Source organism: Pan paniscus, chromosome 11 (assembly GCF_029289425.2).
Source record: "Pan paniscus chromosome 11, NHGRI_mPanPan1-v2.0_pri, whole genome shotgun sequence".
Taxonomy (NCBI): Eukaryota; Metazoa; Chordata; class Mammalia; order Primates; family Hominidae; genus Pan; species Pan paniscus.
Genome location: NC_073260.2, coordinates 53,647,527 through 53,675,187, shown reverse-complemented (window position 1 = coordinate 53,675,187; position 27,661 = coordinate 53,647,527). Strand labels below are relative to the sequence as shown.

At 34.8% G+C, this 27,661-nt stretch overlaps 2 protein-coding genes across 4 annotated transcripts in view; one reads left to right on the top strand and one right to left on the bottom strand.

The window, feature by feature from the left end:
* LOC117981721 (uncharacterized) overlaps positions 1-27,661 on the top strand; it is a 215,765-nt gene that overhangs the window by 118,909 nt on the left and 69,195 nt on the right. Inside the window, exon 2 of one of the 3 annotated variants that reach the window (XM_034967618.3) lies at positions 25,900-26,519. The exons of the other annotated variants lie outside the window; for them this stretch is intronic. The gene's annotated coding sequence lies outside the window, so the exon portion shown is untranslated. Of the gene's footprint in view, positions 1-25,899; positions 26,520-27,661 lie in introns of those variants that run through there. 3 annotated transcript variants of the gene reach the window in all.
* On the bottom strand, positions 7,427-27,644 carry LOC117981723 (ribosome biogenesis protein BMS1 homolog). The gene is made up of 6 exons (XM_063593964.1): positions 27,510-27,644; positions 24,309-24,489; positions 24,004-24,062; positions 22,778-22,900; positions 16,354-16,496; positions 7,427-13,147 (listed from the first exon to the last, which is right to left on the bottom strand). Exons 1-6 carry the CDS (start codon positions 27,585-27,587, stop codon positions 13,099-13,101), a joined length of 633 nt encoding a protein of 210 aa, XP_063450034.1. The 5' UTR covers positions 27,588-27,644; the 3' UTR covers positions 7,427-13,098.

Here is a 27,661-nt window from a genome sequence, read left to right as displayed (position 1 = left end):
GGAAATTTAAAAATATCCTCTTGACAAGGGGATGCTGATGTCATTCCATAACAGGATTGACATGTGTAATTAAAACAAACAACAAAAATTAAGAATATATAAATAATATTTAAATGCTTGAATTTGTTATTTATAATGAATATTGAAATTTATTTAGTGAGATAAAAGGTTAACAAATTCTTGAATATAATTATACTACTTTTATAATAAAATGCATCCAAGCTGAAATCTCACTTCTGTTGTCAACTGCTTTGATGGTTCTAGACTCATTTCCCTATTTTTGGTGAGTCATAAGATGGATGACACACATGCTCAATAGCAGGTTATTTTCATGGCTAAGGTTTATCATAGCAAAAACTACAGAGCAAAACCAGTTCTACTCATATTTTTAATGAATAATAAACTAATGATATCTTGTTATTCCTATGCTTTGTCTATCATACCTACACATAAATATAAGCACTGGTAAGTTCTGGTTCCAAACATAGCTTATATATGAATGCCATAATCATTCAACATGCATACATTAGCCTTGAATTTTGAAGATTAAAAAGTGTTTGTAAAACTACCTAGAAAAAATTTATTATGATTACAGCCACTATTAGGTTTCAAAAGGGTTCATCAGAAATCTCTGAGGTATATGATGGGGAAAGAATATTTTGACTACCACTTTAACAGGTCTGCTATTTAATAATATTAGTTTCTTTTTAATTGATGTTTCATGGACATCCAGAATACTAGCTATAAAATCATATATGCTGCATAATGCAAGCAAAACAAAAGCACCTGTAAATATTACAGAAGACTATACATGTATGTATATCATTGCCATAAAATACCTATATAAATATACGTATATACACACATAATTGTTTTCACAACCATGATATTATTACTTACAAAAGCATGCAAATTTAGAGAGATGGCTAAATAAGTTATGGCTTTTTCATAAATTGTAAGTCAATTCATAATAAAATATTATTGAGGATCAACTTTCATTTGTTCCCCAACAAATTATTGAGCATCTACTATGTATATTCTAGGCCTGTTTGTAGGGACTGGGGAAAAAATAGTGAAAATAACATTCAGAATGTCTTGGCTTCACAGAGCTGTTGTTCCAGTGTTGGGAGAAAAACAGTAATTAATACCACAAAGTATCATGTGTTGTATGCCAGATGGTTTAAGTTCTATTCTAAAAAATGTGGCAAAGAAGGGGAATAGAGAGTTCTGGGCACAAGAGGTGCTGGATACTGAACAAGATGGTTGCTGAAAGCCTCACTGGGTGGTATCATCTGAATACAATGAATCGTTATGAGAGAATGAGCCAAGAGCATAATTGAGAGAACATATTTTCAGGGAGCAGAAATAGCAAATGAGGCCTTGGTGTATGAACGCACCCATGAGGTTCCACTAAGGATGCCAATGTGATACAGCAGAGAAGATGAGGTCACACTCCATGGGGAGATGGTCACATAAAGCTTCTTAGAAAATGGTAAGAACTTTTGTTTATTTAATTGGCAGCCATGAAGGGTTTTAAACAGAAAAGCAATCGCCTCTTTAAAGAATTAGCAGTAACAGTTTGACTGATCTGTGAAAATAGACCATAGCATAACAAAAGAGAAAACAGGGAAATTAGTGAGGAAACTATCGTGTAAACTATTCCTGAAGCTGTTGTAAACTATAAACTATGTAAATTATAAATTGAAATTGTTCTATGCAAACAAGATATATTTGAACCCTGTATATTAGAGGCAAAAGTCCATGATATTGGCAATGTTTTGGCCTGAACGATGGGAGAAACAGAGTTGGAATTACTCACCTGGGTTTAAATTTGGGAGGAGCAAATTTGGGATTAGAGGATAGGAAAGATCAATAGTTTTATTTTTAACAGGCTTAATTTTAAATAGACACTTAATCATATAATATATTTTAAATAAATTATTAATCATAAAATAATGTCAGGCTATATTTTAATACTCACCTATCAATTATAAATACATAAAATGATAAGAAAATACATAAAAAATGCAATAGTTGTTGTAATTAGACAGTGGAGTTACTTGTGATTTTAATGATGTAGGAATTATTCTGTTTTTTTAAATAATAAATCTTTATTAATTTTATAATTATCAAAGATGCTATAAAAAGAAATTTTTTTATTACTATGCTACTGATGTATTTCCATTGCATTGACTAACAAAATTAATACTAGAATTTTCAAAAGTATCCACAGTGGTTACTTTATTTGAACTGTTAATTCAGCTCTTTTTAAGTATGCCTTCTCGTTCCCTAATTGATATAATTCAGAGACTACACTTGGACACAATTTAATGAATAAGCAAATTAGGTCCAGTTATTCCAATATGAAATTCCTTTTAATTATGGGCTACTTTTGGAGATGTAGAATAATTTGAATGTTTAATTTGGTGACTCAGTATGACCTACTTCACATTGTTTTATGAGTGAGTGAAAAATATAAGTGCTAGGAAATGTGTACCAGAAATAATTTGTCATCTAATTACATTTCAGAACATTATACCTCCTCAAAACTTTGTTTCAGCATATATCTCATTTTAAAAATCTATGTTGTATATATGTTTACTTCTTTAAAATTTTTAAAATGTTTGTGGCATTCACATAAAATACAGAAGAGAATAGCAATAAGTGACATACATATACTTCAGGACCTGAACATTTATATGACTACATTTTTTTCTTTCCTTAAAAAGAATATATTCAAATACATCATGAGAAAAGTGTATAGCTTTATAGTTAGGATAAACCTTTAATTCAAGTGCTGTTACTTGAATTAAGGATGCACAAGCCCCGGACTCTACTCCACAAACCCCACCTGCTCTTCTCACCACATAAATACCTAAGGAGAGGGATGTGTCTGAAGGAACCTTTCCCACAACAGCCTTTATTCAAAATGACGCACCTGCCACTTTCCTGATGCCTACTCTTGTACTCCAACTGCAGAGTGATTTATTACACACAGTTTGCTTATATGTTATATGATAGTGATTACATCAAGGATTTGGGTACTAGCTAACTGAATTGATATATTTGAAAGTACTTTATAAAACAGAAAGTGCTGAACAACCATTAAGTATACAGAATGATTTGGCAACAATCATATGTAGTACCATATTTTCTGAAATATCTATTTCTTAAAAAACAAGTTTCATTAAGTGTATTATTTGCTGAATAATCTCTCAAAGGTCATGTTTTCATATAGCTACTATTATTGCATTTTGAAATCAAACATTATTTTATTTGCCATTTCAGAGAAGCCCTTGGTAATCCAGCCCGCAAATGCAATTCATGCGCATGGCTCTAAAGAGAAATGGGCAAACAAAAAGAAGATTAACTACACATTCAATAATCATTTATTTATTTTCTTAGAGATATCTAAAGTAGCTCTCTCTTATCGTTATTTTAAGAAATGCTGACGTACAGAATTAGTGAGATTTTTGGTAATAATATTTTTTTTTGAGGCAGAGTCTTGCTCTGCCAACCAGGTTGAAGTGCAGTGGTGCAATCTCCACTCCCTGCAACCTCCACCTCCTGGGTTTAAGCGATTCTCCTGCCTCAGCCTCCTGAGTAGCTGACAGGTGCGCACCACCACGCCCTGGCTAATTTTTGCATTTTTAGTAGAGATGGAGTTTCACCATGTTGGCCAGGCTGGTCTCACTCCTGACCTCAAGTGATCTGCCTGCCTCGGCCTCCCAGAGTGCTGGGATTACAGGCATGAGCCACCGCGCCCACCCGGGTTATAAATTTGTTATTCCTCTTGTGGTTGTTTGGGATGTGCTTTTGTGTGTGTGTGCACATATACATATTATTGAATTTACTACGTTACTCCAAAGGCTTTTCTTTAACTATTTTGCTTGATGTATATTCAACAATGATAGTCTCAAACAAACAAAAAACAGAAACACATCTGATTTTTCACCAATACTGTTTATAGAATGAACCTGTATAGAGTCTGGGGCTATTCTGATGATAAATTGACTATAGGACTAGAAAAAACTATTTTACCATTTTACAAACTCTCATTATGCACCTTATATAATAGTGCCAAGTTAATAAATTTGCTTCTATGTTTATAGTCTGCAACGGAAAAAACTTACGAGGTACTATTTTCCGGATGAAAGTGAAAGTGATGACAGATTTTATTTCTTCACTTAAATTATTAAGATATACCTTTATTATGTGAGCATAATCGATTTTATTGCAGGGAAGGCCCTTAATTCAGTAAAAAAGCCAGGATTGCTTCTTGAATATTAAAACATTTTCATCTTTTCAGTTTTGCTTTTCTTGATTATCTAGTTTTCTTTTTACTGAGTAATGTATATCATTTTTTAATTAAATATAATTTAAATAATATTTTACAATAATCTAAAATGCTTCTGAATACTTCGTCAATAACTTTTGGATGTTCAATAACATTAAGAACGATTACATTTTTCAAATATTATTTTTGCATTATTTATATGTTTGCATTTTTACAAGTGTTCTAATCGCATATTGCAAGGCCAAATCAGAATTTTTAAAGACTTTATTTTATTAACATTTAATTATAGCGACAATTAAGAAATAAAACAAAATGACATAAAATTTTAAATCATATGAATAAATTAAGCCTATATATTTAAATTACTTTACAATTTTAGCATTTTTCATAAATGTACAGAAATTTCATTTTGTGTCTGTTGTTATAATTATTACAATATTAAAATTATGTAATGGAAAAATAAATTGAGCATCAATTAAGACAGCATACATCTGTTGACAAAAGAAAGAGAAAGTATATTTGATTTCCTTGATTTTTTCCTCTCAAAATTGAGAAATAGTTTAATTTTATAAATCTATATCCATTTAAATTACTTGTCACCATTTTAGCCTAATTTTTTCATTTTCTAGATAGATTACTCTTCTTTTTTTTTTTTTTTTAAAAGGTATCATTTATTCTGGTTACGGGTAAAAGACAACTTTAGATGTGCAAATATTTAGATATATAATCACAATTAGTATTTTTACTTCATGAAATCTTTAGGCGCAAACTTTGCTGTTCTAAACTAAAATTTGGATTCCAATTCAAAAGCTAAAGACTATCATAGTGTGATTATCCCAAATGAACTCTTTTACCTAACACTTACTGAAATTTCAAGATAAGTAGTATTGAGATTCTACAAGTCAGTAAGAGGTCTTCTCCCTGTGAACTTTTAGGTTTTAAGGGCACAAGGAATTTAATGGCTACTGGGCTAAAGAATGTAATAACCACTATTGTGCATATGATTTTAGTCATATAGGCAAAAAGCCTAGGAGTTACATTGTTTGGTCAGATGGCATAAGTACAATTAATTGCAATATAAATTGTCAGATTGTTTCAAAAAGCTCTACAATAAATTATTCTTCACCAGAAATATATGAGAGAACACTAGAAACAATAAGTCCTATAGTTATCTTTAAATGCTACCTATTTGATGGTTTTTCTGGTGACATTCCTGTGTTATTTTAATTTGTATTTTCTTTACCACCCATGAATCTTAACAGATTTTTCTATGAAAGTTCAGCACTTTGATTCATTCTTCTGTGGACTGACTGCCTGTGCCTATCCACTTCCCTGGCTCTCTTGCTTGGTGTGTGCATGTGGCTTAGTTTTAGCAAATAGAATATTTGCTGTCCCTGAGCCTTAGTCTTAAATCCTGATACAAGCACTTTTTCTTGTTATCTTACCTGTTTGTCTGACTTGGGTGATGATTCTTAGAGTAATTTTGGTTGCCAAATGTTAAAGTTAGTAGAACTACTATAAGCCTCTGAGTGGCTAAATGGTAGTTATTTCTGTGGCCTGAATACTCTTATGAGATATTCAGAGAGATTGAGAGGGAAGAATTATTTTTGAAGACATGGAATTTTTATTTTCTATTCCTTAGAACAGTTTAGTTTACCCTAAATAGTAACTACCTATTATTTTCCTCTGCTAATTTTTCTTGAGGCTCCTAACTTTATCAGGTGAATTTTAAGACGTCTGTGAGGCTGGGCACGGTGGCTCACACCTGTAATCCCAGCACTTTGGGAGGCTGAGGCAGGCGGATCACGAGGCCAGGAGTTCAAGACCAGCCTGGCCAACATGGTGAAACCTCGTCTCTACTAAAAAGAAAAAAATTAGCTAGGTGTGGTGGTGGTCGCCTGCAGTTCCAACTACTCGGGAGGTTGAGGCAGGAGAATTGTCTGAACCCGGGAGGCGGAGGTTGCAGTGAGCCGAGATCGTGCCACTGCATACCAGCCTGGGTGACAGGCAAGACTATATCTCAAAATACATACATACATACATACATACATACAAACACATATATGTAATGTATAAATATTACCTTTTTGTCATCTATTTAACAAAATATTTGCTCAAATATATCCTTCCATCTGACAACTATTTAACATTACTTTTCTAATATTTTTACCTTATTGCTGCTGACTTGATACATTTTTATTAATTTCACTACATCCTTGTTATTTTGGAAGATCTATCCTTTATTTCTTTATTAAGGGGTATCTTCAGTTTTTTGACCTCACAATTAGATGCATAATTTTCAAGTACTATTTGAAATAAAGATGCCTTCTATTGTCTTAGCAAATTAGTCAATTTCTCTACTTACCCCTCCTCAATAAGTTGACAAATTCAAAAAACACAAATTTCCCCATTTCTTTTTCACCACTCCCCTCCAAGAAACCTTGGAACCAGTTTGTTCCAAGGTTTGTTCCCACCAAAGTCTAGATTATACAAAAATATTTTAGAATGTTAACGATATATTGTTAGTAAAATTCTTCTATTGAATAGTTTATGATAATTTGTCAACATGAAATGTTAGGCAGACATTGAATACCAACTAGAGCTATTCATATTCTCTTAACGGGATTTCCATTGAGTTATTGATGAAAGATAAAGTGATATAAAGAAAATGTGTATACACCGAGTGCAAAATATTTTATACCCTTTATGTGGCCATAAATATTAAATCACAGTTATGGGAGGAAATTGCCAAATACATATATTGGGCTGTTAAAAACTGTTTTTCTGAGCTCTGGAAACTGATGGATAGGCATAGCAGAAGAGAGCAGAAGCAAGCCAAGAAATCAAGGAAAGGATACAGCTATATAACAAGAAATAAAATAAAAGTACGTAACGTAATTCCCTTAGAAAATGAAGTAGGGTGACTGAGAAGATGTGGAGAACCTTTATACCAATTTCCTTTTTCTAATCAGATTTGATTATAAAACATCGACATAAAATCAATATATGTGTATTATATTCATTTCAATTTTAATTTCAAGACCTAATTTTGCTGTCTTAAAGATCATGGATAACTCCATCTTATCTCAGTGTTCAATCTGTAATTCATTAAAACAGTTTTCAAAAGAATTTTCAAAATACTTTATTATGATTACAACCATACTTAATCTTCAATTAGGACATACTATGTGATAAATACTATGGTGAAGTACTTCTCAATAATCCATATTCTTAAACACAACAAGTTCTAGGATCAAACTGCTTAAATTTATATATTTGCTCAATCATTTGCAACATAAATATTTTACAGATGAAGAAACTAAAACACTTTTTTTTTCTCCGAAACTGTTTCAGGGCTAACTAACTTACTCATGAGCTTGGTAAAAATAAAAATTATTAGATACCTTGTGGATCCGTTGCATATATTTCAAATTTAAGTTTTTGAAGCACTTTTTGAAAAGACTTCTTTATGTGACATTTGTTCATTAAAAACACAGTGATTCTTTTTTGAAATACGATCCAATTGTAAAATATCCTGTGTCTAGAAATGAATTTATTTTCCTAACAAAAATGAATTAAATTAATTAATTAAATTCTCAGAACCATTATTTAAACCAAGTGTGTTGATCCTACAACCAGTGAAAATAATCCGTACAATGCTAAAAATGTGTGTGCTATTATCCATCTATTTCCTAGTTCATTAAAGCCAAGTTATCATAATCTGGACTTTTTACCAAAGATTTTCAGGGATGTCAAAGGTTTTTACTCCTAAATTTAATATGCTGAAATATTACTTTATGTTCTATTTATTTTTATTCATTTAAAATAACATTTTTCTCTATGTTGCGATTGCAAAAATTAACTTATTTACATATATACATGATGTCATGATATACTCTAGGCACAATTTTGGATATTTCCTTTTCCCAATCTGTTTAACTTACACAGGTAATCAATATATGTAATCACCAAGCAAAAGACCTTCATTGGTTTCTATTTTGTTATTTTTTCCTCTGGAAAAGAGTTTAAGATAGTTTTAACATGAAGAATAGCAACCATATTTTTTGCATACTGTTATTTCTTCAAAGACGCTTAATCTATATAAACAAATTTTTAAAAACCTGGTATCAGTTAGGTAAAATCTCTGAGATTTAAAATATTTACTAAGCTACCAAATGTTAAGCAACACGGGATTTTGAGAGATTGGCCAATGGCAAGGATTGTAAGGGAACAAAAACTTGGAAACAATGCTGTTTGTCGACATCTTGAATAATTTGCTGTGCCTCTATTTTATGTCACAGTATTTCCACTTCCAGGCCTATACAAATAAATAAAATCAGTGTTATACACAGAATAGGTACACACACACACACAAGCGTTCAGATATAAAGATTTCAACTGTAGCATCATTTGTAATAAACAATATTGGAAACAATGTTGGTATATATTGCTAAGAAAATGTGTTGAGATCAATTTAGTATAATTATATAATGAGATATATGATTATTTCATTTCTTTATGGAATGAGTGTAATGGGAAAATCCAGTGGAAAGTTTACATTAAAGCTAAGAAAGTTAAATCTTTTAAGACCTTTCATGTGTATGGGTCTTTCTCGGGGTCATATGAGTTTTGCAAAATTTGCTATGTAAGATGCTTAATTAAAAATAAGAAAAGCCACACCTGTTTTGACTCCCATTTGCCTTTAGTCATTTATCTCCCTGTCAGGTAGTGCGGGTCCAGCCTACAGCACTTTTAGTATTCAGCTAAGGGGAAGTTGAATAGAGACATATTTAATTTCAGTTCATTGAGGTTAATGTGCTTGATTTAAAGCCACTTCCATGTAAAATGAAGTTGTTTCTGGCAGTTCAGAGACTTTCTATTGCTCACTCCATAGATTCATCCAGTGTCGTAGCACAGAGGTGCAGAGGCAGGAATGTTGTGAGACACATGTCATGCAGTACTTGGTACCAGAGGCTGCAGAGAAGGAAAGAAACAGCTGCCTTTAACCTAGCTCTCCTTTCCACTAATTCTTACCGTGGTGGTGATGTGGTGAGAACCAGATGTCCTACATGTAAGGGGATCTGCTGTAGGCAAAAAACTCTGGAAAAAAGAACCTGAGCGTTTTTGTGGAAGAGTGACCTAGTTGCTCTGACCCCCTTCTGAGTGTGTCTCCATAGTCACAAAACGGAAAAAAATCTGAGTTCCTACTCTAACCATTTGGATAAAAATAAATCTCTCTAGGGGAAAGATAACACTAGAGTCTCCAGCTTTGTAACTTCTGGGATGCATCTACTGGGTCTCATCTTCTCTTGAAATGTAAATATATATCCCTAGTGAGGTAAATCCCTCAGGATGGCCCGTAACCATGTTCTTTCTGTGAATTAATTTCCAGAGCTAGTTCTTAGCATAGAGCAGAAGTCTGAGTAAAATTTGTTGAGAAAGTTCTTACTATGCATAAATAACTTTATTTACAGCCTAACACTATCCATTAAAATCAGTAAGAGAAAGACAAACTAATCCAAAGTGACCCTGCAATCGGGGCTCTAAAACAATGCAGGTTGACTGTAATTGTTAAAATGAATTTGGAAAGTATTTGACCTTATCTGTTAAAATTAAGTATATGCATACCCTGTGACCAATAATTCTGCTACTATCATCCAACAGGAACACATATTCAGCAAATGTACAAAATTTTTTATTAAAGAATTATTCACAACAGCTTAAATTGGAAGTTTTGCAGTTATCCATCAAGAGTAAAACAAACACATCATAGCATATATATACATGGAGTATTATCAAGCAAGAAGGATAAATGGTATACCCAAGAGAGCTTTGATGACTCTCCTAAATACATTTCTGAGTAACAGAAGCCATCCAGAAAAGAATATATATTAATTCTATTATAAAAGTTCAAAAATAGGTTAAAAAAGTCTATGTTATTAGCAATCAGAATAATAATTACTTGCAGATGGAGCAGATGGTAATTTAAGGGAATTTTATTGTGAAATATGTACAATCACTTTGTTAAAATTAATTAACTATATACTATTTGTGTATTTCCATAAAAATGTTTAATAAACTATCTCATCATTGTTATTTACATTTCTTAAATAGCATTTAGGCATGGGTGAAAAGGTTTAACTTGACTGGCCTGAATTGCTCAAATACTATACATTCCAAAGAGGGGTCCCTCTGCAGGACTAGACCTTAGACTAGGAGTTCATCTCTGAGCCCTTGGAGTATTTTGCTTGATAAAAGTGTTCTTGTTTTCCTGAAGTCTTGGGCCATACTCTCCCAGTTCGACCAGAAAAGGTTATGTTATCAACGTGACTTAGGTGAACATCTGTTTTTACTCTGGGTGTAGGAAGAAAGTTGTGCTTAAATGTCATGGAGCTGAGGTCAATCATATGGGCATTACATGACTATGCGACTGATCCCAGTAAACACCTTCGACAACTAGGCTCCAGCGAGTGTTCCTGGTTGGCAATGCTTTGTACTTTACATATTGTTGCTGGGATAATTAAACATGTCCCCATGCAACTGCTCTGGGAGGGGACACCTGAGAGCTTGGACTTGGTTTCTCCTGGAGTTCACTTCAGTTGTCTTTTCTCTTAGCTGACTTCTATCTGTACTGTTTTTACTGTAATATACTGTAACAATGAGTACTACAGCTTCTGATTCCCTTAGAGACTTCCAATAAATTACCAGGTCTCAAGTGGTCTTGGGAACCCCTGGCATATTACTGAACTTAAAGTTTTCAGAATATCTGTATTTGGTATATTCCATGGCAAGCACTACATCCATCACACTTTTTCATTTATTGACATAACTCCACATATTTCCACATATCTAAAATTCAGGAAAGTAACCCTATCCTTACCTCTGAGGATAAAGCTTGTTAAGCATAGGTAAACCATGATAATTTAAATTCACCTGTTTGTGACTGACTTTTTAAAATGTTTTTAGTCAAGAAAATGTGAGGGTAGGTCTGCCAAGAGCTACTGAAAAGAGTTACATTTTCTAAAAAAAAAAAAAAAAATCCTCGTCTTTTCTCTTTGAGAATAATTTGTGGTGTTTCTGAAATCATTGTCTGCCCATAAAGAGAGATTACTTAAACAAAAAGTCTGTATAAAATATGACTACAGAGAAGGATGAGAAAAAAATCATATTCTTGATTAATTTGTTGATCTATTAAATTAATAGTCTTGGAAGTAGATCCCTCTTTGGACTTCCAGTTAGAGACAGGGCCTTACTCTACGGCCCAGGCTGGAGTGTAGTAGTGCCACCATAGCTCATTGTGTAGCTCACCGCAACCTCAAACTCCTGGACTCAAGCAAACCTCCTGCCTCAGCCTCCCAAGTGGCTGGAATACAGACAGGTGCCACCATGACCACACCTGGCTATGTTTTTTTCAGTTGTAGAGCTGAGGTCTCCCTATGTTTCTCAGGCTGGTTTTGAACTCCTGGCCTCCAGTGAGCCTCCCACCTCAGCCTCCCAAAATGCTGGGATTCCAGGCATAAGCCACCAGACCTGGCCTATTTATAGTTTAAATTTTCTCATCGTCTAAATAAAAGATCTAAAACTAATTGTCTAAGTTGGTGGAGCAGTCAGAACACACACATTTATTGATTAAATTCATTGTCTTATATGGATGTGTTTCATGGTGCCCAAAACAATTACAATAGTAACATCAAAGGTCACTGGTTACAGATTATCATATCAAATATAATTATAATGAAAAAGTTTGAAATATTGTGAGATTTACCTAGATATGGCACAGAGATACAAATGAACACATGCTATTAAAAAGTAGTGCCAATAAAGTTGCTTGATGCAGGGTGGTCATAAACCTTCAATTTGTGTAAAACACATTATCTGTGAAGCCAAGTGAAGCAAAGCACAATCAATTGAAGTATGTCTATATTCCACTGCCTTTGTAGAGTGTATATAGTTGTATTACATAACATACATAATATATATACAAATATATATATTATATATACAAATATATATAATATATATATTTGGGTATATGTAATATATATTATATATATTTGTATATATATTATACATACATATTATATACATATATTGTATACATATATATTATACATATATATATATATATTTGATATGGACTGTGTCTTGTTTCCCCAAAATTAATATATTGAATCCTTAACTCTCAATGTGTTAGCATTTGGAGGTGGGACCTTCGGAAGTAATCAGGTTTAGATGAGCCCATAAGGATGGGGTCTTCATGATGGGATTAGTGCTCTTACAGGAAGAGACCAGAGAGCTAACGCTTTCTATTCGCTATGTACGTACATAGGAAAAAGGCAGCCCTTTGAAAGCCCAGAAGATGACCCTCCTCAGACTTGCCAGGTTCAAGAACTATAAGAAATAAATGTCTATTGTTCAGACCAGCGCCTCTCTTATTTTTATATAGCAGCCTGAGCTTACTAAAACAATTATTAAGAAAAAATAGCAAAGCAAACAAACAAAAGCAACTATGTTTAAAACTCCTGGAAAAACAATTTATCTTCTGTGCAGCTGTTTTTTTAAGATTTTCCTTTAATGTATTTCCTCTCATTTTTCTTGCGTCTTATTTGGAGTCTGTAGTAGCATAGTTCTTAATTTGCTTATCAAGTAATTTACATCATATTAAACATGAATTTCAACCAGCAAAGAATATTATTAAAACTTCTGGACTAATGTTATTCACTTGTATTCTTTCCTACTACCCGGAAATGCTTTTGCTGGCAATGATTTCTCCTTTGATGTTGTGAAGTTTCGGGCCATTGTTAGAGAAACAGGTCCACTTGCCGATTAGCAGGCAGTAGGCTTTGTGACCTAAGTTCAGTAACAGAAGATCATTACTTTCTCTGGCAATTTGATACAACATGCTTCATATATTCCAAAATTCATCAATTTTCTGCTCTGTTGATGTCCTCCTTTATTATGTTAAAGAGTTGCCACAGTATAGTTTATTCATAATGCTATTTTCAGTTGAATTACTAGAGCTCCACTTTAGCATTTTAAAATCATATTATCGCATGTTTATTTCCAAATTAACAGGGCAATAAAAATCCTCTCTTAAAAATCAGGGATATCAGTATTCATCTCTTTTTATGTAAAAATATTAAAAAATTAGAAGTGAAATATCACAGAAGATATTTTAAATATGAAGACAAATAATGAAATAAGGAGAATTTTAAAAGCCAAATATTTTGGATCAGAGTAAGAAGTTAGTGGTAAAAGATAAAGGTTATCCAACAACCTTTTGCAAATGAAGCCAAAAAAGTAGGTTTGTGAAACAGTGAATAACTAAAATTACAACTCTTTTATATTTCATTAAAAAACATGCCCTTTTTCAAAATGTCAGATCGGTTTAATCACACCATAAAATTATTTACCCAAAGTTAAGGAAAAATAGCATACTGTCATATAAGTAGAAAATTTAAATACACAATTGATATTTAATGTCCTCTAAGCAATGTAAAGATTGCTTTTAAGGCATCTAACAGAGTTGTATTTATTATTAGGGATCAAAAAGTGTGTAAATTAGCACAATATATTTTATATAAAATGAATCTGATTGTGTTTTCTCTTATAAGAGTATACAATTATAATTCTGAATTTTGAATTTATTCTTAAACAAATAAAAACAACTGCTATATCTGAATTCTTGTTTTATGTCACTCTTGTGCATATTTTTTACTATCTATATTTTAGGCATTTTATAGGTTAAGTATGCGCAGTTGGTGCTTACTCAATATAGCCTAGCAATGCTCCCTGTTTCTTTTTTTTAACCTTTAATTTCAGGGGTACATGTGCAGGTTTGTTATATAAATACATTTGCATCATGGGGGTTTGTTTTACAGATTAATTCCTTACCCAGGCATTAAGCCTATGATTCATTAGTTATTTTTCCAGATGGTCTCCCTCCCCCGACCTTCTGCCCTCTTGTAGGCCCCGGTGTCTGTTGTTCCCTTCTTTGTGTGCATGTGTTCTCATCATTTAGCTTGCACTTACAAGTGAGAGAATGTCGCATTTGTTTTTTCGTTCCTACATTCATTTGCTAAGGATAATGGCCTTCAATTCCATCCATATTCCTTCAGAACACATGATCTCATTCCTTTTTATGGCTACATCTTATTCCCTGGTGTATATGTTCAACATTTTATTTATCCAGTCTTTACTATTGATGGCCATTTAGGTCTATTCCATGTCTTTGTTAATGTGAATAGTGCTGCAGTGAACATATGTGTGCGTGTGTCTTTATAATAGAACAATGTATATTCCTTTGGATATACACCCAGTAATGGGATTGCTGGGTCTAATGGTAGTTCTGTTTTTAGGTCTTTGAGGAATCACCACACAGTTTTCCACAATGGCTGAATTAATTTACATTCCCTTTAACAGTGTATAGTGTTCCTTTTTCTCTGCAACCTTACCAGCACCTGCTATTTTTTGACTTTTTAATAATAGCCATTCTGACTGGTGTGCTTACTGGTTCTTAATCTCACCCACATCTTAGAATAATGTGGAACATTTCAAACTACCCACACCTCTTTCTAAAAACTGAAGTTCTGTTTTAATTGGACTTTAGTAGAGCCAAGAAATGAGTATTACTTAAAATCTTGCCATGTGATTCTACTAGGAAGCCAAGGTTCAGAGCCATGGATTACATTTTTAATATAAATACACATTATTAGTTGAAGCAGTTTTAAGTTAGGATAGCTGTAACGTTGATTGAAAGGGGAATACTTAAAACAGAACCCTGCCTTGGGTCGTCAAGACTTAAAAAATTCTTCTGTTTTTATTCTATTAAATATAATCATGCATTCATTTACTTTAGCATTTATAATTCTAAAACACATTGCAAATTTCACAAAACTACCATTTTCTAAATGTCAACACTCTAAATACACCATTTATTTTTCAAAGTAGTATATTCACTTCAAATTCCATTGCTGTGTCAAGAGTTAGTTGAACTTAAAATATAATTAATAGTTACTCAGCAAAAATAGAAAGATGTTAGCTGACTGTGTCAAAAGAAATATTTTAACACTGATTTCATTTTTACTAAATGACTGAATTTTTCTTTATATTTTATGCTTAAGCTTCTCTGCTTTCTTTCTATTTTTTGTGGTTTAAATAAAGAACCATGATTATCTGTATAACTGATTGCTCAAAGTAATTAATCATTTTTCTTATGAAATTACCAGGGTAAATTAAGAATCATAATTACAGAGTTTTCTCTTGTCTAGAGGAAACATACTGAGAAACTGTGTTAGGAAATTATTATTTCAAAACCCAGTCTAAGTTCTTAGCCACTGGACTTTAAAAAATACATATTACATATACTTTTTCTAACATGATTGAGAATATAGTTTGTTTCAGATTTCCACATTTCTTAAATGAAAACAATAAAGAATTCAAAAGGCAAAAGGTAATGTAAAAAAAAAAAGGTATTCCATCTCACGTAAATGAGAATCCTACACTCTCACTGAATTTTACTAGAGGGGAACTTATTGTCACATCAGATTGTTTGTTCAAGATACTATTTCTGATGTATTTTATTAAAGAATTCAAAAGGCAAAGGTATTGTAAAAAATTTATTTGATCACATGTAAATGAAAATTCTACCTTCTTATTGAATTTTACTAATTAGAGGGATAATTATTCTCGCATCGGGTTATTTGCACAAGATACTATTTCTGATCTATTTTATTAAAAGTCACCATTTATCATTGGTTTTCATCTCATGTTATATATGCAAATGAAACTCCTTTGAGTATGCAACGGTTATTTACTGCAGTGAATATTGTATAATCATATTTATCAAAATGTTCTTCTTTGAAATATTTTTCTAGTGCTTATTAGCAAACAGTTTTTATATTTGAGAAAGTGAGACGTGGACTTTAGAATCAGATTTAGGCCATATGGTAAGCCAGTTGCCTGAAAAATCTTCATAACAAATGCTAATATTGATGAATTTTGGAGATGTCATTATATATGTATACCTAAAACTACAGGAAAACAAAGAAAATTACCAATGCCAGAAACACAGGCAACACTTAAAACCAGCAAGACCAGTTGCTCTGACTTTTCTGGATGGCAAGAGAGATGGACCCAGCAATTTATAAATTTGGATTTTCTTAATGCTCATCAGCGAAGGGGTGATGCATAGCTGGACCTAGATTGAAAGAGTAAAGAAAAATACTTATTAACCAACCCAGTATAATTAAGAAGTTTGTCTGTAAATACTAGAACGATTGGTAGAAAAAACAAATACATATTCTCCCCTGAGAATCTGTAACATCAGGATTATCCATCATGTGTTGTTTGACTTCAAACTTTTAAATTGTACAGCCTTGAACCATGAACCATCAAATTAACAAATTAACATATAGATTATTTTCTGGCCATTGATACACTGGAAGTTTGGTGGAAGAGATGCAAAATCATTCCAGAGCAAAAGCTGAAAATTTTTTTCTGCAAAGGGCAAGATAATAAACATCTTAGGCATTATTGACCATTTTAAAGAGCAGCTTATAGTCACCAAAAGGAATATCAACAAACTAGAAAGTGAAGATGAAGAATTATCCAGAATGCAGAATATGAACCAAAAGATAGAACATAAGATAAGCTGAAAGACATGGAGGATTGAATAAAACTATCCAAGGAATATCTAAAAGAAATTCTGAAAAGAGAATAGTAGGAATAAAAATCATGGGATTATAATAGTTTGCTTCTACTTCTGGGATGAATGTAGTAGTTGTATAAGACACATACTCTTATTAAAATGACAAGAAAAAGCTGGATAAATTATAAAAGCCATATATTTTTTAAAGCATGAGGGAACTGTAGAAACAATGATGAATAGATGAACTAAGAGTACAGACATACCTGAGTGTTCGAAATGGGCCAAAGAGCATGATGCATTCATAGCGTCTACTAGTCAATTCTGGCACAAATTAGGAAGTAGAAGACATGTTCAATGGAGGCAAAACAGTAATATATATATAAACATGTGGGTAACTCTAAAGAAGCATTTGCTATATTGAATCAAACAAATACAATAAAGTAAAACAAATACTAGAGAACATTGTTAAGCTGAGTTAAGTTTGGCTCAAAGTGCCCATTGCACTTGCCTAATTAAGTTTGGCCCAAAGCGGCATCCATACATAGTGACTGTACTCTAACTTAATGTGTAAATAAGTAGTAAGCTAATGTAGATATATGGACTTGTAACCAAGCAACTGAGACTCAACCAATCATAGGAGCCAAACCCTTAGTCAATCCTAGGCTGAATGCTGCCAAATTATGCCCAAATAAGGCAAATATTGAACTGCACCAATCAGGGAAACTCTGAATATAATTTTATATGTTCTGGTTATAAATACATCTCACCACTCTGGATGTGGAGTCATTCTGAACAATCTTTGTTCTGGGATGGTGCCTACTTCTCAAACCTTTTTCTTCGTCAAATAAACTTAGTGAAATTTAACATGTCTTAGTTGCATTTTTTTAAACTACATTCAAAGACCTACAAAATAGGACAGGGAACTTGTATTTAGACTATACTGTCTAAATGCAACGTATTTATGCTAGTTATTTGTGTGTTATAGAGAATATAGTGATATTGATATACCTTAAGTCATTTATGTACATCGGGAAGAGGAAAAAAAAAGTTACCCAATTCAATGGAAGTCAAACGAAGAAGCAGAACAGAGCTACCAGAAAAACATGATAAGAGTTAAAGAAGATGGGAGCTCAAAGAGGAAAACTGTCACTGAATTTGGGGAACTTTTCCTTGCAAGCCAAGTTAACTTTTATTCAGATAGAATTCTCAGATGAAAAAGACAGAAATTATAGTCTATGGCTGACAAAATATAGAGAGCCTGCCCAGAGACTTTTGCTATTCTAAGCTAGAATCATAAGGTTAATACACTCCAATGAAGGAGAAAACAAGAACCAGCTCTTGAGCATACTTGAAGTCTGGGACCAAATCTGAGTTGTTCAGATACTGATATTTTCACCCTGATTTAAGATGATCTGATATGGGTAATGCTTGCATAAGCAAAACTTCTGGAGGAACCTATCTCCATAGTAGACAACAAGGTAATCTTAAACTATCCTGACACTAATTGGGTGTATAAACTTGGCCAAGTCATTTTTCCCTTTGAGTCTCAGTTTCCTCAACTGTAACGTGAATATGAAAGTAACTAACTTGTAGGTCTGTATTAAAAATAAAGTCAATTATTTTGGTAAATCATTTGTATGCAATATAGCATACATGAGAGAGAGAGAGAGAGTTTGTGTGCATGTGTTTAGAGAGAGATGGAGAGAGAGACACACATACACAGAGAAGAATCAGTATATTGTTAAGGATAATAACATCCAGAAACAAATCGACAGACAAGAAAAACAATTTAAATAATAGAATTATCAGACAGAAGTTAAAGAACAAAACATAGGCTTAAAGATGCACACAGGAAAATACAAATATGATCATGGTAGATTTAGAAAGGAAATACCTGCTAGAAGTAACAGAGAACTACTAGAAAATTAACGAAGTGCAGTAGGAAGAAAGAAAATAAATTATTGAAGAAAAGTTTCAAGATACAAAGGATAGAGTTAAACGTTAATATATGTCTAAACTTTACCAGGAAAAGAGAGACAAAGGCAATGACTAAGGAAATAATAGAGAATGTTTTTAGTACTGATTGAAGACAGATATAAGCAGATTTAAGAAGGTCAACAAATTCTGAGTGGAGTAAGAAAAGTACAATGAAGAAAACAAAAGACAAAGCCAAAATTCTGTAAAGCAGCCTGAAAATAAGGCTTATTACCATTAAATAACAACATTTCAGTCTATAGAAACTTACATCCTAGGAGAGGGAATACTTTAAATAAAAAAGTAATGGATGAAAAGAGAAAAATTCCATCAAGTGGGATAACTGTTATCCATAAAGAAGTAGCAGGTGAGATGGGGAGTAAAAAAACAAACATGTATAAATCCTCTTATTTTATATATTATAGCTCAATTTTATTCCCATCTTTGATAATCCAAAAATTATACACTGATCAATATATCTGTTCTAAATGTTAAGATTCCAACAGGTAGATCATGTCTCTCAAAATGTGTTGCACATTGCCTCAACTGGAGGTTCATGATGCGTATTAAAATAAGAAAGGCTTAGAGAATTCTTACAGCAAGGAAAACAATGTAAGTTTATTTAATTTAGTGTTTTAGCTATATATTTAATAATTATTTTAGGTAGGCAGTTGTTTAAAGACAATAGAAATTACTTGGAATTTAAAGCAGGCAAAAATGAATGCGTTGGAAAAGGACAACGCAGCTCTTAGAATTGAAAAAAAAAGTAGGTGAACCAGCCTCAGGCAGGAATCAGAGAGCAAGTCAGAACCAGTATCAGAAAAAGGAAGTTCTGCTTTTCATGTGGCTATTGTCCTGTCAGTCATGACCGCTGGCCACTGCCAGCAAAGTATGCACAGGCATTTTCTGGAAGGCTGCTGGGCTCTGCTTTAGCTTGTCACTTCCCACTTTACCATTGGATTCAAAAAATCTATCCATCTGACAGGAATAATTTCAGACTCTCTGCCTACTTCTTACCTTGCGAGGTTAAAAATGCAAGGAATGAGTGGCTATTCTTGGGTCTCTGGTTTACATTTTAGCCTCCAGTTGGTGGGAAGAGAAAAATCTACTCACAAACAGCTTCAAAACGGAAAGGTCCTTCCTATATTGGCATTCCTACATAAAAGTAAGTACGGGGGGGCTTGACAAATGGACATTTGTCTTCAAAGAACACATATTCTCCTTTAGACAAAGTTTGCACTTATATAGCACAATTAACCTACTTCTTATCAATCAATAAAACGAAGAGACAATTACAGAACAGGATAAGGTGTTTGCAAACTATGTATTCAACAAGGTTTGATATCCAGAATATATAAGGAACTCAAAAAACTCAATAGCAAAAGAAAAAGTTGATTAAAAAATGGACAAAAGAAGACATACAAATGGCCAAAAAATATATAAAGAAATGCTCAACATCATTAAGCCTCAGAAAAATGCAAAACAAAACCGCAATGAGCTATTACCTTATCCCAGTTTAAATGATGGATATTATCAAGAAGACAAAATATAACAAATGGAAACGATAATGTGGAGAAAGAGGAATGTTATACACTGTTGGTGGGAATTTAAAATAGTATAGCTGTTATGAAAAGCAGTATGGAGTTTCCACAAAAAATAAAAAAGAGAACTATTATATTACCCAGCAATCCCACTACTGGGTACGTAATCAAAAAAAATGAAATTAGTATGTCAAAGAGACATCTGCACCCAGGGATATTGAAGCACCATTCAAAATAGCCATGATATGGAATCTGCCTAAATGCTCATCTAACAACAAATGGATAAAGAAAATGTGGTGTATAAATATATATCTATCTATCTATCTATCTATCTATCTATCATCTATCTATTTATCATCTATCTATCCACCCCTCCAGAACAATATTCAGCCATAAAATACTGTTATTTTTAGCAATGTGGATGAAGTTGGAGGACACTTTGTTAAGTGAAATAAGCCAGGCACAGAAAGACAAGCACTGCATGATCAAATTCATATCTGGAGTTTTAAGGATATGGAGAAAGATGTTAGGTTTTTTCCTTGTGTGAACAATATTTAAAATTATTATATTTGGAGAGATAACTAGAATACTTCTGCCAACTTAACTATGACCCATTGAATTGCTCTGAATTATAAATCAGATACTCTGAATTAGCACTTCACTACCATTTTTAAATCTACAGCATTTATATAAATTAATAACTGCTGTAGAGCATACTACTCATGGCTGAAAAAAGTGACCTGATGATTCGAGCTATCTAAGAACCACCTGATGTCTGACAGCACTAAGGATCAAGCTATCACCTCTCCCTTAACACATCTTTCACACCAGTGTGCTAGAGCAGATAGCTGAAAAGTTTTCCCTAAGCCAGAGATCATTCTGACAAGGCATATGGAACAATGGAGATGTCAACATGCTTTCAAGACAAGTAACAGTAATCCTGGCTCTTAACTTGCTTTAATAATAATGAATTCTTTTATCAAGTCCTGAGGAATGAGGGCTTCCAGGTGCCGTATTTCCAGGTGCTTATCAGAATTTTTCTTTGCTGATAAGAACAATTGTTGCAGCATGCTTTGCTAATCATATACAGAAAGACAAGAAATTCATATTCTAATAATAGAACACAAGTCCATCTCTTGCATCTGATTTAGCCAGATTAAGTCACCTTTCCACCAATATCAATCTGGAAGTGATATCATGAACTAAATGGTGTCAACCTGGGGTTTGTATTATATCTCGACAAAGGAAAAGAAGTTGCCATCATTGGCAAGGTACATACAGGATACATCTCTGTTTCGGCAGATGGGATGAGATTTCCCTGATTCTCCTACACTGCAGAGGGTAGAGGGAGGTATTTATATAATACACAGAATTTTAATTGAAGAAGCAAAGAGGAATGGATTAATGGGATTAATAGTGTTTATCCAATACAAGATGAAAAACAACATATTATTGTTTGTATTGTGATGGTTCTGGAATAAAACACATCATTTCTCTAATTTTAGTTAGATCTTTGCTGAAAGAAAAAGATAAATAAAATACCCTACAGTTTATCCATATCCATGTTCCTCTACACTAAATATTCATCTTTGATTAGTTATTTTTAACTATATTTGATTTCTTTATAAATTACCTTTTGAAACTTTAAACACATAAAGACATTGTTTCCCCTTAAAAGATTTTTCTTTTCCTTTCTTTTGTTTTTTAATCTAAAACTTACTTTCAAAAACAATGACTTTCATAAACTTGCAACTTGTTAAATACAGTATTTTTATTAACATTCTAGTTTGTAACACAAGGCAAAACCTAAACACTTACCATTTATAAATAATGGGTAATACTGTTTCAACTTAACCTTGAGAATGTAGAAAAAAAATTGAGTCCAGTCTGATAGCAACCAAAAGATCTCAGAAACAGTAATCTTAGTGCTCGCCTGGCAGACACAATCTGCACAGAACTTTGTCAATTTTTCTACTGAGTTAGACAAACTTGTGATTTTTTTCCCTTTCTTAACACCAATTTAAAAAGTAGGAAACAAAACCTAGTGGATAAAATTACATATTTTCAATATGAGTTCTGTGGCAGTCTCACATGGAAGTCAGGAGTAACAGCCTCAATTCTTAAATAGCTGTTTACCACTGCTTTTTTGAACATATTTAAGTAATACAGAATATAAAGGAGCAAACAAAATATGAAGTTTACAAAAGATTTCAAACACTTTTCTAAAAATATGAGGCCCACATTTTAGAGGTATTTCATTCCTTTTCTCAAACAATATGGACATTTATAAATATGAGAATATATAGATATACAGACCTTAATAAATAAAGTGTTCTTGAAAATTTTATATGGAAAACCAGTTAGCTTTAATTTCTTCACAATTTTTACAGATTTATCCAGATCAAGGACAACTCCTGTGGCAGCTATCCGAAAATCAGGCTAACAGGAGCCCCAAAATTTGAAAATAGGAATAATATTAGCAAGAGAAAAACGTCAATTCTATGTGACACAATAAATTACCAAAGTGAATTTTACTTACAATTAGCTAAGAAAAACAAGAGAGACCATCTGAACTTGCAACCCAGTGGTTTGACGAAAGCAGTCCAAAACTTTAAAGTTGGTAAGCCAAACTAACAAGGGTGACTTGAGGCCAGGCACAGTGGCTCATACCTGTAATCCCAGCACTTTGGGAGGCCAAGGCAGGTGGATCACCTGAGGTCAGAAGTTTGAAACCAGTCTGGCCAACATGGCGAAATTCCGTCTCTACTAAAAATACAAAAATTAGCTCGGCATGATGGTGCACACCTGTAATCCCAGCTACTCGGGAGGCCGAGGCAGGAGAACCGCTTAAACCCAGGAGGCAGAGGTTGCAGCGAGCCAAGATCGTGCCACTGCACTCCAGCCTGGACGACAGAGTGCGACTCTGTCTCAAAAAAAAAAAAAAAGAAAAAAGAAAAAAAAAGGCTACTTGAGTACTTTCCTGAGAGTGATTTCAGAGGAATGTAATTTTACTATAATGATTTATTTGGAACGAAATGGAAAAGAAAAATACAGTTGCAATGTTTAGGAAATTAAAATTTGGACCTCCAGGGAAGATTCCATCTGCTCATTATTCTGCTTTCTTCTCTGTTAAATGGGACCAGTAAACCCTGCCCTGCCTGACTGGTCAAATGAAAATGGAGTGAACAGACTGCTACCCCAGCACAGCTGCAGGGAGTCTTGTGTCTGGGTGGTCTCTGATGGCTCCTCATAACCTCATATAGTGCTTAGCACATGGTGAGCACTGCTTAAATACTTGCTTAGATAAATAAATGCAAAAGACGCACAAAAGTAGGAAATGTACCATTATAATTCTTCCACCTCCCCTCCTCTAATCCCACACCCTACTGAAAAGGATGTATGAAGATTAAAAGCAAAGGGAAATTTACTTTATATTAATAAAAATGAGTAATTTTCAACTTAAAGTCTCATGTACATAATAACCCACATTCAGGATATATTCCTCAAACCAATCTGTAAAAGAAATCGTCCAAGATAGTTACCATTATGCCACTGACAGACTGTATTGCCAAGAAACCAGTTCCCTGTGGAGTGACAGGGTCTTAAAGGAAAAGGAAAAAAAGAAATATAGCAAACCAGAAATTTTAGACTCTAGTTTAACATACTGGATATGGACATTTAGATTTGGATATAGATTTACATATATACTCCAAACCACCACCCCGCTCCCAGAAAAGAGAAACATCTTAGGAGTGGAATTTTATGAAAGGAAAAGCACAAAGCTAAAATAACGCAGCCTGTAAAGTTTAATCTCGGTAATAGGCAAGTTATTGTAATCATATTTTACCCCAAAAGGCTGCTCCACAATGCATGTGCTGTGGGGTATACTTTAGAAGCCTTTGTCTTCCATTGTGGTCTTCGATATAATAGAGCAGGATGGTCTGAAACCTCCTCCACCCTACAGAAAATATGATTGGATCTTGGGACTTGAGGATTTTCTTATACCAGCGATGTTTCTTCAGACGCATCTGAGGGGGATGAGAGGGTAAGATGATTGATGGAGGGGAAATCCAGAGCCTTAGGCACCAAATATGCAGCAAAGGGACCCACCTGCACGTGTACAACATTTCCCTCGCTGTTGCCCAAGCCACCCAGGATAATGGGGTAATGGGGGTCAAAGTTCTGCACAAATTCACAGGGAACATTTTCAATCTCAACGCGGACATACACCTCAGGTCGAAAACCCTCATACTGAACTCTGGCTTCATCATCTTGATCTTCAAATTCTACGTAATTCAGCTGTACATGATGGGGTGGGGGGGAAAACCTGTATGCTGTTATTTGTAATAAACATAGGATTAACATGAACAAATGAGCAATTTCTAAGTAAAGGAACTGTGGACAGAATTATGTAGGCTTTATCCTATTAAAAATACTACACATTTGGCCGGGTACAGTGGCTCATGCCTGTAATCCCAGCACTTTGGGAGGCCGAGGCGGGCAGATCACATGAGGTCAGGAGTTTGAAACCAGCCTCGCCAACGTGGTGAAACCCCGTCTCTACTAAAAATACCCAAATCAGCTGGGCATGGTGGTGCGTGCCTGTAGTCCCAACTACTCAGGAGGCAGAGGTGAGAGAATCGCTTGAACCTGGGAGACGGAGGTTGCAGTGAGTCAAGATCGTGCCACTGCACTCCAGCCGGGGCAATAGAGCGAGATTCCATCTCAAAAAACAAAAAAACAAAAAAAACCTACACATTTTACCTCTACAGTCTGTTCAGAATATGTCCCAACCATTTTCTTCTCTCCTGCTCCAAGGGACAGCAAATGTAGATAACTGTGGAGCCCTGCGTGCTCGAACATTGGAAACATCCCCAGTCCACACTTTCTTTCCTTCCTCTCCAAATAATTCTTTCACGCTTTTCCCTTGTCTTCAAACACCCACCACCACCCTCACCTTCACTCAGCTGATGGCTGTTTCCTGATTCACTCCAAAACCAAAAGAACCTCTACGGTCAACCCTCTACCAGGGTTTCCTCCCATATCCAGCCTTATCAGAGCTCTGACCTGCCCATAGAGGAGCTATGTGTGGCTATTTAAATTAAAATTAATTACAATTACATAATATTTAAAATGCAGTTCCTCAATTACACTAGTCACACTGGAAGTGGTCCATATCAACCTGCGGCCAGTGTTACAATATTGGGAAGCACAGACGTGCATCTCCATGATCACAGAAAGTTCTACGGGCAGCTCAGGCACAGATGATTTGTCCATGCCTCTACTCAGGGTCACACATCACTTGCTCACTAGACACCATCCACTCTTCCTGGACTTTATTCCAACAGCTCTTCCCTCTGTTCTCTCTCTTATCTCAAAACCCTTTGATTCCACTTCTTCCACCAAAAACTGCTTCATTTCTCTGCTTCTCTCTGCAGCAAAACCCCACAGAAGTTTTCCACAGTTGCACCCTCCAGTTCCTCTGCTCCCATTCTCCTACATCCATGAAAATTGGTGCTTGCCAAGATCGCTGAAGGCCTCCACGCTGAAGGACTCCTCCAGTGGTCAACTCTGCCTTTACCGTAGTTAACACTGCAGCGGGATCTGAACAGTGCTTCGCCTCCGTGTACAACTGGACTCCTGCGTGCCTGTATGCTCACACTGCTTCTCCCTCTCCCTCCTAGGCACTGCTCAGGCCTCACGGCTGCAATCGCCCCAACTCGCCCATGCCAGTCTTGCTCCTCCCAGTCACTCTGCACTCACTCCCCGGCCACCTCACAGAGTTAAGTGGCATCTACATGCTGAGGGCTGTACATCTAAGTCCCTGGCCAGACCTGTCTCTCCAGACTTGACACTCCGCTTGTCTGCATGATACCCAGCCGAAACAAACATCATCTTCCCAAAACTGCATCTGCAGACAGTTTCCTATCTAACCTGCAACAACCCATCCTTCCAGGAACTTCCAGTCGCCATCCTCATTTCCTCTCACACACCCCACATTCAGTCCACCAGGAAATCCTACTGACCCAGCTTCCAAATAAACTCTATCCGGGTTTGACTCTTTGTCTCATCTCCACTGCCAGCCCTCTGGTTTGTGCCATCGGACTGATCTCTACCGGACTGATGTCTTGGCAGAGTGATCTGATTACCTGAATGTCTCTCCTCTGCTCAAAACCCTCCAAGGACTCCCATTTCAGAGTGAAACATTCAGTCTTTTCCAATGGCCCACAGGGCTCTAGGTAATTTTAAATTGTAAATGGTGTGAAGCAAAAACTTCAGAGTTAGCCTAGTCATGCCTTTCAAAGGTCAACACAGACTAGCAACCACTAAGCTAATGCCTAATCAGGAAACAGTCCTTTGACTAGATGAAGATCTAGGATGAAACTCCATTTCACAAATCATATACCTAATCTGTTCCAGCTTACACAGGCACTCCTGGCCTCACTAACAAGACGCAACTCAGATGCTCACAACCAACTGTACACACGTTTCTGTGTCTGTCTCCTTCAGAGTGAGCTCACCGCCTCCAGCAACCTGCTCAGCACCCCCAGGCAGGAGGGCCACACCATCTCCCTTTATCTCCGCATCTGACCTTATACTCCACATGTCCTTCTGAACTCTGACCAGGATGAGTTTTCAGAGCACTTCCCCTGGGAGCTCTGGTGTGTCCATAAGCCACACGGGCCACTGATCACCTGCCATTCAAATCAGGGAGCAGCGATCGGAATAGGCAGCATTGGCTTGCACTGAAATGAACACACTGTCTCAGATCACTACATTGTAAAAGTCTCAAAAGTAGAGACCATGTCTCAGTCATTTCGGTTTCCTAATTCTTGTTACAAAATAGGTATGGATCTTTTTCTGGTGATCTTCTGACTGTAGAAACAATGAGCTCACTGCATGAATAAACACACTCACATGCATCTACCCAGGAGTCCAAATGAAAGGCACAGAAGCAGGATAGGAAGCAGGGACCCAAAGAAAGTCAGGGATTCCTGCACTATGTGATAGTCTTGACAAGGGGCTGAGAGGAACTGAGGTTTCTCACCTGTGCTTCTTTCTGCATTTCTCCTTTGAGATCATCAAAATATGTGCTTTCTCCTTCATCATATTCCACATCAAACATCTCCTTCAATTTTCTCTTCTTATCCAAATGCTTTTTCTTGGCACTTTCTTCTTCGTCGGGGTCAATTTCTTCCT

What these genes read in the sequence shown, in the direction of transcription:
- LOC117981723 (XM_063593964.1), bottom strand. Translation starts at nt 27,587, where the DNA reads ATGTTTGATGTGGAATATGATGAAGGAGAAAGCACATATTTTGATGAT. An exon ending in AGAACACTTTATTTATTAAG is followed by an intron (nt 16,497 to 22,777) that starts GTCTGTATATCT and finishes CTTTCAATCTAG; the next exon opens with GTCCAGCTATGCATCACCCC. An exon ending in TGCCTGTGTTTCTGGCATTG is followed by an intron (nt 13,148 to 16,353) that starts GTAATTTTCTTT and finishes TACTGAACTTAG; the next exon opens with GTCACAAAGCCTACTGCCTG.